Source organism: Scyliorhinus canicula, chromosome 6, assembly GCF_902713615.1.
Source record: "Scyliorhinus canicula chromosome 6, sScyCan1.1, whole genome shotgun sequence".
In the NCBI taxonomy this organism is placed as follows: domain Eukaryota; kingdom Metazoa; phylum Chordata; class Chondrichthyes; order Carcharhiniformes; family Scyliorhinidae; genus Scyliorhinus; species Scyliorhinus canicula.
Genome location: NC_052151.1, coordinates 152483580 through 152501565, shown reverse-complemented (window position 1 = coordinate 152501565; position 17986 = coordinate 152483580). Strand labels below are relative to the sequence as shown.

Sequence of the window (17986 nt, the reverse complement as noted above, 5' to 3'; positions counted from 1 at the left end):
CTTTTTAACATTCCTCGCCCTGTTCCCATTATTTTTCACTGTTGCCCCGGTTAATTCTGGCCCTTGATTTCTCTGCCTATCTCTGTTCTAATTCCCCTTTCTGTCGTTGTTCTAGTTAATGTTTTACCCCTCTGATTCCTTACATAGATGCCCATTCCCCTGCCATTTTAGGTTAAATCTTCCTTCCCCTCTAAAAATACTCCCCCTAGGAAATCAGTCCCAGTCGTAACCAGGTGTAACCCGTCCAGTTCAAACTGGTCCCACCTCCCCCAGAATCAGGCCCAATGTCCTATGAATCTGAAACCTATCCCCTTGCACCATCTCTTCATCCATGTATTCATCTGATATATCCTGCTATGTCTGCTGACTACATATGCCACTGGTTAGTCCTGAGATCACTATCTTGGAGGTCCAACTTTTCAACTTACTTAACTCCTGATATTCTGCCTTTGGACTTCATCTTTGTATGTCGTTTGTACCAATGTGTACCACAACCATTGGCTTTCCCCCCATCCTCCCACAGAACATCCTGCAGCTGCTGTGAGAAATCCTTGACCCTAGCACCAGGGAGACAATATACCATGCTGGAGTCTTGTTTGCGGCCACAGAAATGCCTACCTATCCCTTACAACTGAATCCTCTGTAACTAATGCATTCCTAAACTTTCTACTCCTTCCCTGTGGAGTAGAGCCAACCGTGACGCAACAAATTTGGCTGTTGCTGCTTTCCCCAAGAGGCCATTTCCCTGACAGCATTCAAAGTGGTATATCTGTTTTGCAGGTGTATGACCACAGAGGATTCCTGCACTGCCTGCCTAGTGGTCACCCATTCCCGACCTGCCTGTGAGTCTTGGGCTACGGTGTGTCAACCTCTGTGTGCTAACCACAATATGGTTCCCTTCACAGATGTTCTACAGTGGCCCCAGCAGCCGTTCCAGCTCCAAAATGCGGCTTTCATGAGCTGCATCTCGAGACACTTCCTACCCACATTCTGGCCCAGGGCACTGGAAACGTTCCCGGCTTCCCACATAGAGCTGCAGTAACACATCATGGCTTTGAGGTCTGCTGCCATGACTTACCCCTTTCAATTAAACCTTCGGGAAGCTACATAAAAATCAAAAAATAAATTTGCGGCAACATTGGCCCAGCACGTGCAGATGTTTGCAGACGCGTTAGTAAGGGACACCCTACCACCTACACAAGCCTCAATATTGCTGATACCCAAAAAGGACAAATACCTGACAGAATGTGGGTCCTAAAGACCCATCTCTCTCCTAAACACTGAGGCAAAGATCCTGGCGAAGACCCACGCGAGGTGGCTGGAGAGCTGCGTGCCAGGAAGTAGTCACGGAGGACCAGACGGGCTTGGTCAAGGACAGGCAACTAACATCAAACATCAGGCGCCTGCTGAATGTGATAATGACCACACCGGGGAGAGAACTGATCATCTCCCTGGACATTGAAAAGGCCTTCAACAGAGTCAAATTTAAGTACCCCAGAGGTATTGGAACAGTTTGGACCAGTGTTCACCTCCTGGGTGAAACTACTGTCAGTGCTCCCATGGCGAGCGTATGGACAAACACCACCAGCTCTACATACCTCCGGCTGCACAGAGGTCGAGGCAGGGATGTCCTCTATCCCCGCTGCTGTTTGCTCTGGCAACCGAGTCACTGGAGATTGCCCTCTGAGCGGCGAAGGGGTGGAGAGATATCCAAAAGGGAGACAGACAGCATCTATGTGGATGACCTGGCTCTACATGTCAAAATCCTGGTCCAGCATGGAACTCCTGAAGGAGTTTGGAGCCTTCTCAGGTTACAAAATCTTCCCTGTAAACCCGCAGGGGGTGGGGAGGAGGAAACAGAGCTGGGGGGATTGCTGTTTAAGCAAGCCCAGACCAAGTTCTGCTCCTTGGGGATCCAAAGCACACGACTGCACACAAATCCACAAATGGACGTCCCTCCGAGCTGCAGCCACCCACTCCCAGCCAAATACTTGAGGAGCCCAGTGGTATTAGCCATGCTCCAGACGTAGTACCAAATGATTTGGCCGAACCGAAATGTCCACCATGGCCCCCCATCTGCAACAACCACAGTTTCACTCCCACAAAAATGGATGTCACCTTCAAAACGTGGAGACAGGACGAAGCATCTCTGACAGTTAGGAACATATACACGGATGATACAGCGACCCAGGGGGAACTCATGGAGAGGTTCCACTTAAAAAAAGGAAATGACCGGGGGCACATTCAGGTCAAAACTTCTTCCGGAAGGAAACAGCAACGTACCTCCAGATACCAGGGCTCTCGTTAGGAGAAGAACTGCTGGACGGGGCGATCTAGGTAAGGGAAATTGCCGAAATCATATGGGCAACTGTTGGGGGAGATACGATCCCTCTGGACGAAACAAAGGAAAAAATGGGAGGAGGGAGGAGGAACTAGGCATTGTGATAGGACGAGGACTGTGGACTGAAGCACTGCACAGGGCGAACTTCACGTCCACTCACCCAATCAGCTACTTCCATTTTCCCAACGTCACATTTGAATCCTGATGTCGCCTCAGGCGCTCCAAACTCTAAGCTAGCACTCCACTCTCAGTCTTGTTCTTTCTCGCGCTCTTTTATCTCCCTGGCTCCACTCTCCTGTATTCCAGCTCCGATCCGAAGACTGGAGTGGACTAAGCTATTATTTCCAGTCTGATCTTATTGAAATATAAGATTTGGAAAGATTTTGACATGGTAGATGCTGAGGGGCTGTTTCCTCCAGCTAGAGTGTGTCTAGAATTCTGGAGCATCGCCTCAAGGTAAGACCGTGGCCATTTCAGGCTGAGTTGAGGTGAAATTACTTCACTCGAACAAAGGATTGTGAATCTTTGGAGTTCTCTATCCAGAGTGGTGTGGATGTTCAGTCATTGAATATAATTAGGGCTGAGACCTACATATTTTTGGACTGAGGGAATCAAGAGTTGAGGAGTGGGCAGCAAAATAGCATTGAGGTCAAGGTTCAGCTATGTTTTTATTAAATAGCAGAGCAGGTTCAAGGGGCCTCTGATTTCTGATGTCCTTATCTATCAATTTTATGTAGGGGGGGTCTGAAATAATGGTTGCCTATTTTAGCCACAGGGCCTTTTTTGCCTTCACCAATAAGTAATTAGGTTAGCGTCTTTCCAGTGCAAAATGTGCCTGTGTACACTGCCCACTAATCCACATCCCAAGGTACCAGTTAATTTCTAGACCTGGAAGTTTACTCCTTGCCATGGAAAATGTTCGTACTCTACATGATCAAGTGATCCAAAACTTTATATTACTGTAAATCAAATCATGTTTAATCTTTTTAAAATGGTTGAATATATATCTTTATATTTCATTAAGTTTACATCACTTTAAAAACAAAACTCTTCTCACAACAGGATCATACATACCCTGTGTATTTTCAGTTTTGAAGACTCGAAAAAGTCTCGTTGCCAGGAAACCAAACTCTCTTTCACAAGCATCAGAAAGAGTTGCAATCATCTCAGCCATGGATGTTTCTCCACCAACACTGGACAGCCTGTTGTAGTCTGTGAAAAGAAATCTTTTAAAAAGAAAAATAAAGTTAAAATTAAATTGAATAAATCCATTAAAGTACCAATAGGAAATGCTGACGTATAAGAGGTTAGTAAAGTATTAATGTGTATTTGAATTATTTCAAAAATAAATGCTTCATTTTAAAAAAGAAATGAAAAAACGGTGTAAAAAAGTTGCACCAATGAGTGAAGTGGAAATTCAAAAGATTATGAAAGTGATCTTGGAAAATAAGAGCATGCCTGCAGTAAAAGTAAACTGAGTATAAGGCTATGTTCATGTAGAAGATAAACAAAGCCAACAAAATTAAACAATGTCCAATGTTTGAAAATAATTTAAAACAATGTGATAAGGGCGATGAAATAAATCAATTCCCTGGATCTGCAAGATAATTTCCACATATTTTTATGACTAAAGGAAAAATTATATTCAAGGAATGAAAGAAGGCCACACCAGTAGCATGATTTTTTTTCTTTCATGTAGCTTTCAAGTATATGGCACAGAAAAGCCAAAGGATAGGAATAACTTAACTATTACCTAATGTTGAGATCTTCTTTGAAAGACCAAAATAGGCATATTCTGATAGAATAGGAAATAAATAGAATGTCCTAAAAATGCATGTCCTTGATGTGAAGACTACAAGTTTTCTTCAATCTAATGTCCAAAGGAGACTTTTCCTCACAAGAAAGCATAAAACATCATATCCACCTTGCTTATTGGAAATTTGGTAACTCACTCGATAGCATGGCTTTCTCAAAGCATTAAAGCATCGGCAGTGCATGTACAAAATAATTTCACAAATTTTATATCATTCACCAGCATAAATAACTTCCCTACCCTAAAAAGTTAACTGTTTGAATTCCATGACAGTGGATAAATGTGCCCAGTGAATCTGATTATATAGCTACTCGAGAACTACACTTTCCTGTTGCTGTTTTATACTGGGGACTCTGCAAATAGATTGAGTTTCTTTTGGGATCACTGAGAGTCTGACCATAAAGAGAATGGACTTAGAAACTCCTGTAAATTGAACCAATGATTCAGGGCCACATGACAAATTCCAAAAACCTTTATGAGTTCATTATGATCATTTGCAGAAAGTTAATGGCCGAGCATCAACTGAAAAACTCCCAAGATTTCCAATATCTGTACTTTTGTCCTCGAAAGATATCCAGGCAAATAGCACAGCACCACAAGGAATGGGAGTTTAATCAAGTTCAAGAACTATTAGTTCCTTTGGGACTTTGTCCCCAGGTATGCATCATGAAATGAAAATAGCTTATTGTCACGAGTAGACTTCAATGAAGTTACTGTGAAAAGCCCCTAGTCGCCACATTCCGGCGCCTGTCCGGGGAGGCTGGTACGGGAGCATTAGGAGCTCAGTGGGATTATGCACAAGTATCGAAGCAATGCACAAGTCATGGAGGTCTCAGGATCAATTGCCTTTAGGATGAAGAAAATGATCCGGACTCAAAATCCAAATTACAATCCTGCTGGAAGCACACATGCAAAATATCGGATGAGCAAAGGGACCTGCCTGCTAACATACACTCATTAGCATGGTCTGGGATCCTTCCACCACAGGCTCATCTCTTGCATCTTGAACTAACCACTGGGGGAACAATAAAAGCTGAGGAAAGTGAGGTAGGATGTGAGGAAGTTGCCTTTTTCCTCCAATTAAACACCACTGCAGAGTCCTGGTTACAACCATTTGGAAAACGCAGAGTAGCATAGCTGTGGTGGGGACCTAACATACCAGGTGTCCTGGTATTCCTCTTGACTAAACATGGGAATCAAGTAATGCTCGGTACAGTGTAGAGAAAAGTAACTTATGCTCCTATGGTAGTAGAGTACAGTGAGAAAACCAAAAAAGAAACCCTCCCTTAACTGGCACTCTAGAAACAGATTAAATTTACTGTACTGCAATTTGACAAACCATGCTACAGTTATGATAACTATCACTGACGGGTGATTTTTGCTCTTGTATGGAGCATCATTCAAACACTGGTTGGAGCAGTTGGACATTTACTGGAATAATTACATATAGGAATAAACAGCATGAACTGTGACAGATCATTTAAGCTTTTAAGACAATGTTAAGTTTTGGACTGATGAAAATATATCAGTGTGAACGTATGCATAATGCTGCCAAAACATTCAGGAAACTTGAACAATTTGCAGCTCTGAAGAACAAACTTGACCAGCTGAGCATTTCCAATTTTATTTTAAATTACCTTGGTTGCTTGATTTTTCTTAAAACTGAATAATGGAACGTGGAGTGTAATAAGCAACGGAAGCATGCATTTTTTAAAGAAGTTATGGAAAAAAAATCAGGTGTGAGAAAGGATAGAAAGCATTAACAAATGACTTTGAAAATTGACCTTTACCTGACAGGCAAGGCTCTGAAAGTCTGTTCTGGCAGTTCAGGTGGGTTTACAAACAACAGTTTAAGCAACAGTTCCAGGTAACTAATTTGCCGAGCAAGCTTAGTACTCAATACCCAGGCCCAATTCCAATTTTCTCCCTCTTGTCGACCACCGAAGTAAATTATTGCTTTGAAAATAAAAAATAAAAATTTACTGTACTTCAATATGACAGACCATGGTACAGTTATGATAACTAGCACTGACAGGTGATCTTTGCTCTTGTAAGGAGCATCATCCAAACACTGGTTGCAACAGTTGGATATTTACTAGGATAATTACATAGAGGAATAAACAAGTTTTTAATACATTTAGTAACAATTATGACAAAATGTTATCACATAACCCTCCGTATTCTCAGACAGCACTCAAGGCACCATTTGGAATGCAAGTTTATTTGCTCGCAAGATATTTCTGAAAAATACATTAATTATATGGACTCGTACACAAGATCTCCATTTGAGGGCATAGCGTTTAAGAGAAGGTGAAATTAGAACCCTAAAGATAAGCCAGCTGCAAAGGCAGACCTTTTTTCTCAGATGTTTATTCTGTTATTTTAGTAATTATATGTAGCTGCCTGGCTTTTATAAAAAAAAAACAATTTTTCAAAAAGAGCCATGTAACAGGTGGATTGACAATCTATTGGACCATAAAGACAAAGCATATAATTTTGTCCTTGTACAAGATCTTAAATAAGGATCAGTTAGGATAGTGTGTTCAGTTTTGCTTTCCTTACATGGTGAGTTATACAGAGACCTTAGGAAAGGGGCATGGGAGGGACACAAAAACTGATTCCCAGACTGGCAGAAAAGGGTTGGGAACATAGAATTCTATAATTTAGAGAGGTGTAGACTTAGCAGTGATCTGATCAATGTTGTCAGATGAAGGAAGAGATTGTGTTTGGGTTGACAATTTGTTCCAATTAAATAAGTTAGCCCTCAAATCACAATTATAAGCTGTATAACAGGCCAGACATAACTTAGATGTGCGAAGGTGGTCTTTCCCCAGACAATATTGGAGTCTTGAACAGGCTCCCAAATTTCACAATGCACCATTTAAATTTATTCCTTCATGCAAGAGCTTGATCAGATTCTCTCAGGATAAAGATCATGGGCGGGATGCTCTGCTCCACCACATTTCTGCCTCACCCTGCCGGCGGGATTTTCAATCACGCCGGCCGGTCAATGGTATTACCCATTGTGGGGCAGCCCCACGCTGTCGGGAAACCCTCGGTCTGCCAGCAAAATAGAGAATCCCGCCGGCGGAGAATCCCATTGCACATCTCGTAAAAGATAATCCCTATCTAATTAAAAAAACTCAGCTCTGAAGTGTTCACCTTACCTAGCCACAGCAGCTTTTTCAGGAAGAGCTGATTTCAGATTTCTACTAACCTTTTAATATCATCCTTCAACAATCTAGTTTGAATTTTACGGTTATGTGTTTCAGCCCCAACCACCAAATTAAGCAGTGAATTGCAGACACCCACCCCCCTCTGGGTGAAAAAGATTTTCCTTGTGTCCCCTCTAACCCTTCTACTAATCACCTTACATTTATGCCCCTGGTAACTGACCTCTCCACTAGGGGAAACAAGTCTTCGCTGTTTAGGTCCCTCAATTCTGTACATCACAATTAATCCCTTGGCCTCCTCTGTTGGAAAGAAAACAACCTGAGCCTATCAAATCTCTCCTCATTGCTGCATTTTTCAAGCCATGGCAACAGTTTTGTAAATCTCTGGACTCTCCAAAGCAATTATGTCCTTCCTGCTATGTGGTGACCAGAACTGTACACGAAAGTCCAGCTGTGGCCTAACCAGCGTTTTATACAGTTCCAGCATTATACCCCTGCTTTTGCATTCCATGTCTCCTGTCCCATCTCTGATATTATTAACTAAATCATACATTAGATGGCTTAAATGTGCCTCACCACACCCTTGAGCACTTGTATCATTGGCACTATTGAAAGAGGGCAATTTCATTCACAACTCCTTTGATCATTAGGTCAATGCTACCACATTTCTTTTTGCTATGTATGCTATGGGCAGCGTGGTAGCATGGTGGTTAGCATAAATGCTTCACAGCTCCAGGGTCCCAGGTTCGATTCCCGGCTGGGTCACTGTCTGTGCGGAGTCTGCACGTCCTCCCCGTGTGCGTGGGTTTCCTCCGGGTGCTCCGGTTTCCTCCCACAGTCCAAAGATGTGCGGGTTAGGTGGATTGGCCATGCTAAATTGCCCGTAGTGTCCTAAAAAGTAAGGTTAAGGGGGGGGGTTGTTGGGTTACGGGTATAGGGTGGATACGTGGGTTTGAGTAGGGTGATCATTGCTCGGCACAACATCGAGGGCCGAAGGGCCTGTTCTGTGCTGTTCTATGTTCTATGTATGAGACCAAAGGAAGCAGCAGCTGAAACACAGACATGGAGGAGTTTGAGGTCAATGGGGAGCGGAAAGTAAATTGTAGTGTAATGCTGAAAAAGGGTAGTGAAATACATGCTCCTATGTATTAATATTTCCATTCCCAACTGCTTAGTTCAGCAGGACTATACAATTGGTATTTGATCACCAACAGCATTAATAGGCAGATATGTTTTTACACATTTAAGTTAAGTTACACATACCAAAGAAGATGTAAATAAATGCCAATAAGCTCAGTCCAATTGCTATGCCAAGCTTCAGATCAACGGCAAAGCCGAGAAGTACTCCTACTCCTCCACATATCAAGAGTGTAATGAAGACCACCAGCCAAGAGAACTGGAAGAGGGGTTCCACCTGCTGACCAGCAAATGTCTTCATTTCATCTAAGAATAAAAGAGTAAAACATTAGCTCGCACTACAGGAAATTTGTAAAATTATTCACTGTATAAGAATTTGATTTTAGGCCCCTTCTCTATCCACACAAGTATTTATGTCTCATTCCATACGTCTATGGTTGAAAACAAACCAGCTCAAAAATCTAAATCCAAGAAAGGCTTTCAAACGTATTTCTGATTATTCTTCCAATGTCCTTAAAGCAAATGCTAAACTTCAATATTCTCAGTATTATAATTTTCTAGCTGCCTCTCAGCATGAAAGGCAAATATCATAGAATCCCTGCAGTGCAGAAGAAGGCCATTCGACCTGTCGAGTCTGCACCGACCCTTCGAAAGACCATCCTACCTAGGCCCAATCTGCCACCCTACGAGGGAATTTAGCATGGCCAATCCACCTAACCTGCACATCTTTGGATTGTGAAAAACCGAGCATCCGGAAGAAAACCACAGACATGGGTATAATGGGCAAACTCCACACAATCACCCGAAGGCAGGATTCAACCCAGGTCCCTGGCGCTATGGGGCAGCAGCGCTAACCACTGTGCCACCATGGTTTTGAAGCTGATGGTTCTGGCGTTAATCATTGTCCAGTTTAAGTCATGGCACCTTCTATTTTCAGTAGTCAGTCCAGGGTGTTTCTAATAACTGACATTGCCAAAGTAGCCAGCAGGGAGAAAGATCCTATATCTGGTATTGCCACAAAGTCAAACAAGTTTCAAGTTAGCTTATTCTCACTTGATTGTGCAAAAAGGAGTCTGTAAATAAGTAGGTTCACCTTCAGGCATTTCTTCTACTTTAATAGTTCAATACCAAAATAAAATAACAAACTATATGAAGTGAATATTTTGTGCTGATGGAATTATATCTTGATGGTCAAAATCAGAACTTTCACATGAAACTCTCATAAGTTCACTGGGATAATCTGTTGACTATGATTCGAATAGCTTGCAAAATTGTGCCATTTCAGCAGATCATATCAGCAACAGTGATCTAGACGCAAAGGATTTGTACCATCTCTTTTGCTGACATTTCATTATTTGCTCACAGGAGGAATATCTCCCATCATTTTTAAATGTTATTCAGCTCATCAAACCAGTTCCATCCAAATCATGTACTCTATCCAAACCATTTAATCGCCTAAGAATATCTGAAGCTTATTTCCTGATCTCACATATTCATGCCATCTTCCTTGGGTGATATCGAAATTCCTGCAGCAATGTGACAATCACATCCAAAGCAATATTCAAACCCCTGTTTACACTTGTCTACATTTTTCAATGTCCAAAACAACTATTTTTTGATGAAATTGCTATAGCAGCACTCCCTGGAAGTCTAACCCATTCATCACAACTCTGTACTGGAGGAGAAAATCACATGTAAATGCACTTTTGGATTGGAAAACTGTAACTGTCACTCCATTATTTAAGAAAGGAGGAAAGAAGAAGCCTGGCAACTGCCTTTCAGTTTACCATGATGTGGAGATGCCGGCGTTGGACTGGGGTGAGCACAGTAAGAAGTCTTACAACACCAGGTTAAAGTCCAACAGGTTTGTTTCAAACACGAGCTTTCGGAGCACGGCTCCTTCTTCAGGTGAATGGAAAGGCTTGTTCCAGAAATGTTTATATAGACACAGTCAGAGATGCCCCGGAATGCGAGCACCTGCAGGCAATCAAATCGTCAAAGATGCAGAGAGAGAGGTAACTACAGGTTAAAGAGGTGTGAATTGTCCCAAGCCAGTTCAGTCGGTAGGCCTCTGCACGTCCAGGCTTGTTGGTGGGGGCTGCATGTAATGCGACATGAATCCCAGATCCCGGTTGAGTCCGCATTCATGCGTGCGGAACTTAGCTATAAGTTTTTGCTCAGCAATTTTGCGTTGTCGCGTCTCCTGAAGGCCTCCTTGTAGAATGCTGGGTGTACCTTGTACCCATCGTACAAGGTACACCCAGCTTCTGTCGCGACACGACGGACTTCCTACAGAAACTCAGCACCCATGGACCAGTTGAACCAGGAACATTCCTCGTCACAATGGATGTCTCGGCACTCTACACCAGCATCCCCCATGACGACGGCATTGCTGCAACAGCCTCAGTCCTCAACACCGACAACTGCCAATCTCCAGACGCAATTCTGCAACTCATCCGTTTCATTCTAGACCACAACGTCTTCACCTTTGACAACAAATTCTTCATCCAGACGCACGGAACAGCCATGGGGACCAAATTTGCACCTCAATATGCCAACATCTTCATGCACAAGTTTGAACAAGACTTCCTCACCACACAGGACTTTCAACCGATGCTATACACCAGATACATCGATGACATTTTTTTCCTTTGGACCCACGGCGAGACATCACTGAAACGACTACACGATGACATCAATAAGTTCCATCCCACCATCAAACTCACCATGGACTATTCTCCAAATTCAGTTCCATTCTTGGACACACTCGTCTCCATCAAGGACGGTCACCTCAGCACCTCGCTTTACCGCAAGCCCACAGATAATCTCACGATGCTCCACTTCTCCAGCTTTCACCCGAAACACATTAAAGAAGCCATCCCCTATGGACAAGCCCTCCGTATACACAGGATCTGCTCAGACAAGGAGGAGCGCAACAGACACCTACAGATGCTGAAAGATGCCCTCGTACGAACGGGATATGGCGCTCGACTCATTGATCGACAGTTCCACCGCGCCACAGCAAAAAACCGCACCGACCTCCTCAGAAGACAAACACGGGACACCACTGACAGAGTACCCTTCGTCGTCCAGTACTTTCCTGGGGCGGAGAAACTACGACATCTTCTTCGCAGCCTCCAACACATCATCAGCGAGGATGGACATCTTGCCAAGGTCATCCCCACACCCCCACTACTGGCCTTCAAACAACTGCGCAACCTCAAACAAACCATTGTTTGCAGCAAATTACCCAGCCTTCAGAACAGCAACCACAACACCACAAAACCCTGCCAGGGTAATCTCTGCAAGACATGCCAGATCATCGACATGGACACCACCATTACACGTGGAAACACCACCCACCAGGTACGCGGCGCATACTCGTGCGACTCGACCAATGTAGTCTACCTCATACGCTGCAGGAAAGGATGTCCCGAAGCGTGGTACATTGGCGAGACCATGCAGACACTGCGACAACGAATAAACGGGCATCGTGCGACTATCAACAGGCAGGACTGTTCCCTTCCAGTTGGGGAACACTTCAGCAGTCAAGGACATTCAGCCTCTGATCTCCGGGTCAGCATTCTACAAGGAGGCCTTCAGGAGACGCGACAACGCAAAATTGCTGAGCAAAAACTTATAGCTAAGTTCCGCACGCATGAATGCGGACTCAACCGGGATCTGGGATTCATGTCGCATTACATTCGGCCCCCACCAACAAGCCTGGACTTGCAGAGGCCTACCGACTGAACTGGCTTGGGACAATTCACACCTCTTTAACCTGTAGTTACCTCTCTCTCTGCATCTTTGATGATTTGATTGCCTGCAGGTGCTCGCATTCCGGGGCATCTCTGACTGTGTCTATATAAACATTTCTGGAACAAGCCTTTCCATTCACCTGAAGAAGGAGCCGTGCTCCGAAAGCTCGTGTTTGAAACAAACCTGTTGGACTTTAACCTGGTGTTGTAAGACTTCTTTCAGTTTACCATCAGTTATGGAGGAATTGCTGCAATTTATCAATCAGAGACAAGAGTAACTAAACATGGGGGTCAATCAGCTGATCAAATCAGCATGGGTCACACCTGACTAAGCTGGTTGAATTTTTTGAGACACTTACTTGCACACAGGATAGAGGGGTAATTATGGGTGTTGTCCAAATGGATTGCCAGAAGACAGATGAAATTATCAAAAGTCAAAATGCAGGAAATTGGATTGCAACCTTGTGACGATGGACTGATAAATGACTGGGCAATAGTAGTGATAATGGGAATGTACTCTGATCGGCAGAATGCGCTTAGTGGTGTTTCCCCAGGGATCTGAATGGACTATCAGATTTTCACATCTATATTAACGACATGGATGTAGGACGTTGGGGACCGAATGTCAGAAAAGTTCAACTCTACCTCGAATGGGCACAGTACAGATTCATTTGGATGATATCAGGGCTTAAAAAGGTTAAATTGTAAGGATAGAATGTATAAAGTTAACTTGTATCCCACTGAGTTTAGAAGATTGAGTGATCAAATAGAGATCTTCAAAATGATACAGGAATTTCTCAAGATATATACCAAGAAGCTATTTCCACTGGTGGGGAAATAATCTTAAAATCAATACTAGGCCATGTCTTCATAAGAAGCACAGTGGAAATCTAGAATTTTCTTCCACCTGCTGGCTCTGGATGTTGGTCAAGAGAAATTTTCACGAGTTATCTCACTGGATTTTTATTAGATAAGGATATCAAGGGATAAGGAACAAAGGAGGTAAAAGGAGTTGAGTTGCTAATCAATCATCATCCAAGTGAATAGTGAACTGAATAGTTTACTCTTGTTCCTAAATTCCGAGGACCATGCTCTTACTTTCATGCTTCCTAATGGCTTCCTCGCCAAAGTATCCTTTTTTGGCAGATGCAGCATGGCATTGGCTGCCGACAGGGTCTTCTGCTATCGCCAAAGTCTAAGAGCGTTTGCGGAGCTCGTCTGCTGGGGAATCTGCCACAAGGAGTCAATTTTGCAGGACTGGTAGATCCTGCCGGTGGGTTGGGCCGGAGAATCCCGCTCTTTATTTTAAATGCCATTTTAACGAATTGCTTTAATATGAAAAACAACAAGAAAATGGTGGTTCCTATGTCATTGCTGGCACAATCGAACTTAAGGAAATCTTTTCCAGAATTAAGTTATATTTCACAATATTTGTAGCTGACCATGCTAGTGATAATAAAATTGGGAATATTTTTAGGCCAAGCATTTGTGGAATAACACAGAATAATGGAACTGCAAGTCACATTCACACACACAAGAAAAAAACTATTAAATTATTACCCAACCAATATGTAGATGTAGCGCAATATCTACAACAACGGGATTGTTCCAATTTTTAAATTTTTTTTTATTTCTATAAATTTAGAGTACTCAATTCATTTTTTTCCAATTAAGGGGCAATTTAGCATGGCCAATCCACATACCTTGCATATCTTGTAGGGGCGAAACCCTCGCAAACACGGGGGAGAATGTGCAAACTACATACGGACAATGACCCAGAGCCGGGATCGAACACGAGACCTCGGTGCTATGAGGCAGCGATGCTAACCACTGCGCTACCATGCTGCTCTGATTGCTTCAATTTTAATCTAATGGATGACAAACTCTCCAATTTATTTATTCAACTTCAATATACAAGACTCCACGCATCACTAAACAATACAGTATCAATTCTGTAAACGCGCTATGATTTACCTTCAAGTTTCTTCAGAAGAAATGATTTTCCACTTCCCCACTGTGCGTAAAGCCCAACACAAATAGGAGGCTGCATAGTTGGCTCACTCAGGATATCTGCCAGTGCACTGCTGTATAAGTCATAGCCAAGCATATCTCCATCCGTTTCCGAAGGCGAGAGATGTCCTGTGATTTTTTTTTAAATAAAGAGTTACTTTTTAATTTTAATTTAATGTTCAAATGAAATTGAACAGAAAATACATTAAACATGCAACAAGCCGGGCAGCATCTGTGGAAAGAATGGTTATTTAAACTAGCCTGAAATGCTAACCATTTCCCTCTCCACAGATGCTACCAGACCTGTTGAGCATTGCCATCATTCTGTTATTTTGTTCCTGGTTTACAGCATCAGCAGCATTTCACTTCAATATCACTTGAAATTTTTTGACCAGAACAATTTGAAAAATAAATTCATACCTACCAACTGGCAAAGACAAATAAGAATACTGGAGAGAAGTCAGTCTGATGACTTTTGAGGACCAGAAACAGATGGAGGGGAAGGAGCTAGTTATAAAAACAAGATAACAGGCAGAAAAAGGAAGAAGGAGAAATCAAAGCTGAGCTAAGAATGAGTTCACAACAGAGGATAGCATAGATTATTAGCTTCCTGAACCTATTCAAATGTTTTGTTTCCTTTTATGACTCCAATACAAACTTAAGATTCCCTGGTGGCCACGTGGTTAGGAGTCGGCACTTTCACTGCCGCAGTCCGGGTTCTATTCCTAGTCAGGAAATGGAAAAGCGGAAAGCAGCCCATGTTCATCTGGGACAACAGCAACTTTACTTACTTTCAAACTTATGTACTTAAAATAGGACATTTCCAGAAAGGGAAGAAATATGTGGAAACGTGATGCTTCATTGTGTTGCAGCTTACAGTGTTATTGTTGTTTGTCTGAATATGTGCAATCTTTAATGTTGGGGCTCCACAGAAAAGCTCAATGAATGGAACCATAAATAAGACCCATTGCAACTTTAAAACAAAGCTAGAAGCTTCCAGCTCAATATACAGAATAAAAATTGATTAGAGACAGCAGAAAGACCTGGCTATGCCTTGATTAAATCAAAAGAGCATTGCATCCACGGTAATGATTTTGATAACAGTCCAGGAACAATATTAACATTTTGATGTCTGCGAGAAGTCTATAGAAGAAGCTTCAGTGCCACAAGAAATGAACTTCCTTTCATAGAATTTACAGTGCAGGAAGCCATTCAGCCCATTGAGTCTGCACCAGTCCTTGCAAAGAGCACCATACTCAAGCTCACACCTCCATCCTATCCCCGTAACCCAGTAACCCACCCAACCTTTTTGGATACTAAAGGCAATTTAGCATGGCCGATCCACCGAACCTGCACATCTTCGGACTGTGGGAGGAAACCGGAGCACCCGAAGAAACCCACGCAGACACGGGGAGAACGTGCAGATTCCGCACAGTGACCCAAGCCGGGAATCGAACCAGGGACCCTGGAGCTGTGAAGCAACTGTGCTAACCACTGTGCTACACTATTGCTATTTGGCAATAATCTTTCCATGGAATTACTGGACTGTTAACACAAGATTAATTCAGTTACAAAGTTCAAACACAATTGTTCTCAGAATGCGAATCACACTTTAAAGCTGCATATGCCTATCCCTCATGCCAGGGGCTAGTTTAGCACAGTGGGCTAAACAGCTGGCTTGTAATGCAGAACCAAGGATCAGCAGCACCAGGAAAATAGATCACTGAGGGTTAATCAGAAAATGTTCCTGTGATTGAGGTCATCGTTGACTACGGGAACATTTTCATGGTTCCGTGAGGCTAAATGCCATAGACCCAGGACATTGCTCCCAGAGTTCCTCGAGGCAGATTCCTTGGCTCAGCCAAGTTCAGCTGAATCATAAATTACCTCCTCTCCGCATAAGGGTCAGGATTGGAATTATTTATTATTAATAATAATAATAATAATAATAATAATCGCTTATTGTCACAAGTAACCTTCAATGAAGTTACTGTGAAAAGCCCCTAGTCGCCACATTCCGGCGCCTGTCCGGGGAGGCTGGTACGGGAATTGAACCGTGCTGCCAGCCTGCTTTAAAAGCCAGCGATTTAGCCTTGCGAGCTAAAACAGCCCCTGTTTTGACTAGATCTGAGCATCAGTGAGCATGAAATTGCAGAGTAGGTGTTGCTAGATTGCATGACCGATGACCTCCTTCAGCATTTGCTTATAGTTGGTGGGACAATAATTATCCTGGTTTGACTTGGTCTGCTTTTTATTGTTTGGACACGAGTGGACAATTGTACAGATTGTCACATATATGTCAGTGTCATAGCTGCACTGCATTATCTTGGCTCAGGACCAGACTGATCTCATGTACTCATGTGTGATCATCAGCTCCTCAGTCAGGTTGCTTTCAAAGTTCAGACGTTGAAAATATTTTATACATATGTATGCTGCCAGGAGTTTATTAAAACAATTTCAGGTTTTGCTGAACTGAAGGAAGGCAGAGACATATCCACCTGTGCATGTAGGTGTGGATCAGTCACCTGCCCAATTTTTATTTTGGTTGAAATAATTGGATGATTTTCATAACAGGTGGCCAACCTGCAATGGTTTTATGTCTGGCAGCAAACTCAAACCTATCCCATGAGGTCATAAGCTGTTAATGAGGGCAATGGATGTATTTTTCATGTATTGAGGGAAATCTCAGATAGGGAACAAGAGAGAGCTGTGACTTCAGGTAAATCCTCCCTTCCCTTACTATTTCTTTTTTGAGTGGGGGTATACAGGTGGTAAAAAACATGGCACAGGGAGAAGAGTGGAGACGCATGCTAAAAAGGGAGCTAAACACAATAAAGGAGGCGATTAGGACGGAGCTCCATGCAATGATGAAGGAGATGCTGGCGGAGACAACGGACAAAATGCAGCAGACCATTGAAGGCCTGGGAAGAAAGGAGGAGGTACAAGAGAAACCGATTCTGGAGTTGGAGAGGGCCACCATGGACCAGAGCAACAGGATGGTAGCTCTGGAAACAGAGGTGAAAAGGTTGATAACATCCCAAGGGAGCCTAAGAGGGAAAGTCAACGCCAAGGCAAATAGGTCCAGATGGCAGAACGTTAGACTAGCGAGGGTGCCAGAGGGGTTAGAGGGCAGAGACCAAACAGGCTACATCACCCAAATGCTGGGCAAGCTAGTGGGAAGGGAAGGATTGGATTTCCAAACCCTCCAGAAATAGACAGGGCGCACAGGTCGCTTCGACCATAGCCCAAAGCCGGGGAGCAGCCCAGAGCAATTTTCGCAAAGCTGCACCGGTTCCAAGACCAGGAGAAAATCCTAAAGTGGGCCCAGCAGACACAATCAACCACATGAGAAGGGAAGAACACAAGGGTGTATCAGGACATTGGGGCAGACCTGCCAAAAGAAGGGCAGAGTTCAATAGGGCAAAACCAGCTCTCTACAAAAGCATGGTTGCGATTTGGGATGTTATTCCCGGCCAGACTCTGGGTAACATTTAGGGGAAGGAGCTGTATTTTAACACCCCAGGGAAGGCTGATGGGTTTGTTAGATCAAACAAACTAGGGTAGGAACAGCCGCAACCGCAATGAAAGCCATGGGGACGGAAAAGAAAGGAAGAATCGGAACAAAGAGCAGAGGACAGACCGCAAACTGAGACAATAAGATCTTGTACAAGATTTTGTACATAGATCCCTGAAAGTTGCCACCCAGGTTGATAGGGTTGTGAAGAAGGCCTATGGTGTGTTGGCCTTTATTGGT

The 17986-nt window shown here is 43.3% G+C and overlaps 1 protein-coding gene across 1 annotated transcript in view; it reads right to left on the bottom strand.

Moving 5' to 3' along the window:
• The window catches only part of kidins220b (kinase D-interacting substrate 220b), a 241804-nt gene that overhangs the window by 100959 nt on the left and 122859 nt on the right, over window positions 1–17986 (bottom strand). The window contains 4 exon segments of the mRNA XM_038800309.1: window positions 3416–3567; window positions 5945–6110; window positions 8591–8770; window positions 14197–14361. Coding sequence (XP_038656237.1) covers window positions 3416–3567; window positions 5945–6110; window positions 8591–8770; window positions 14197–14361 — 663 coding nt within the window.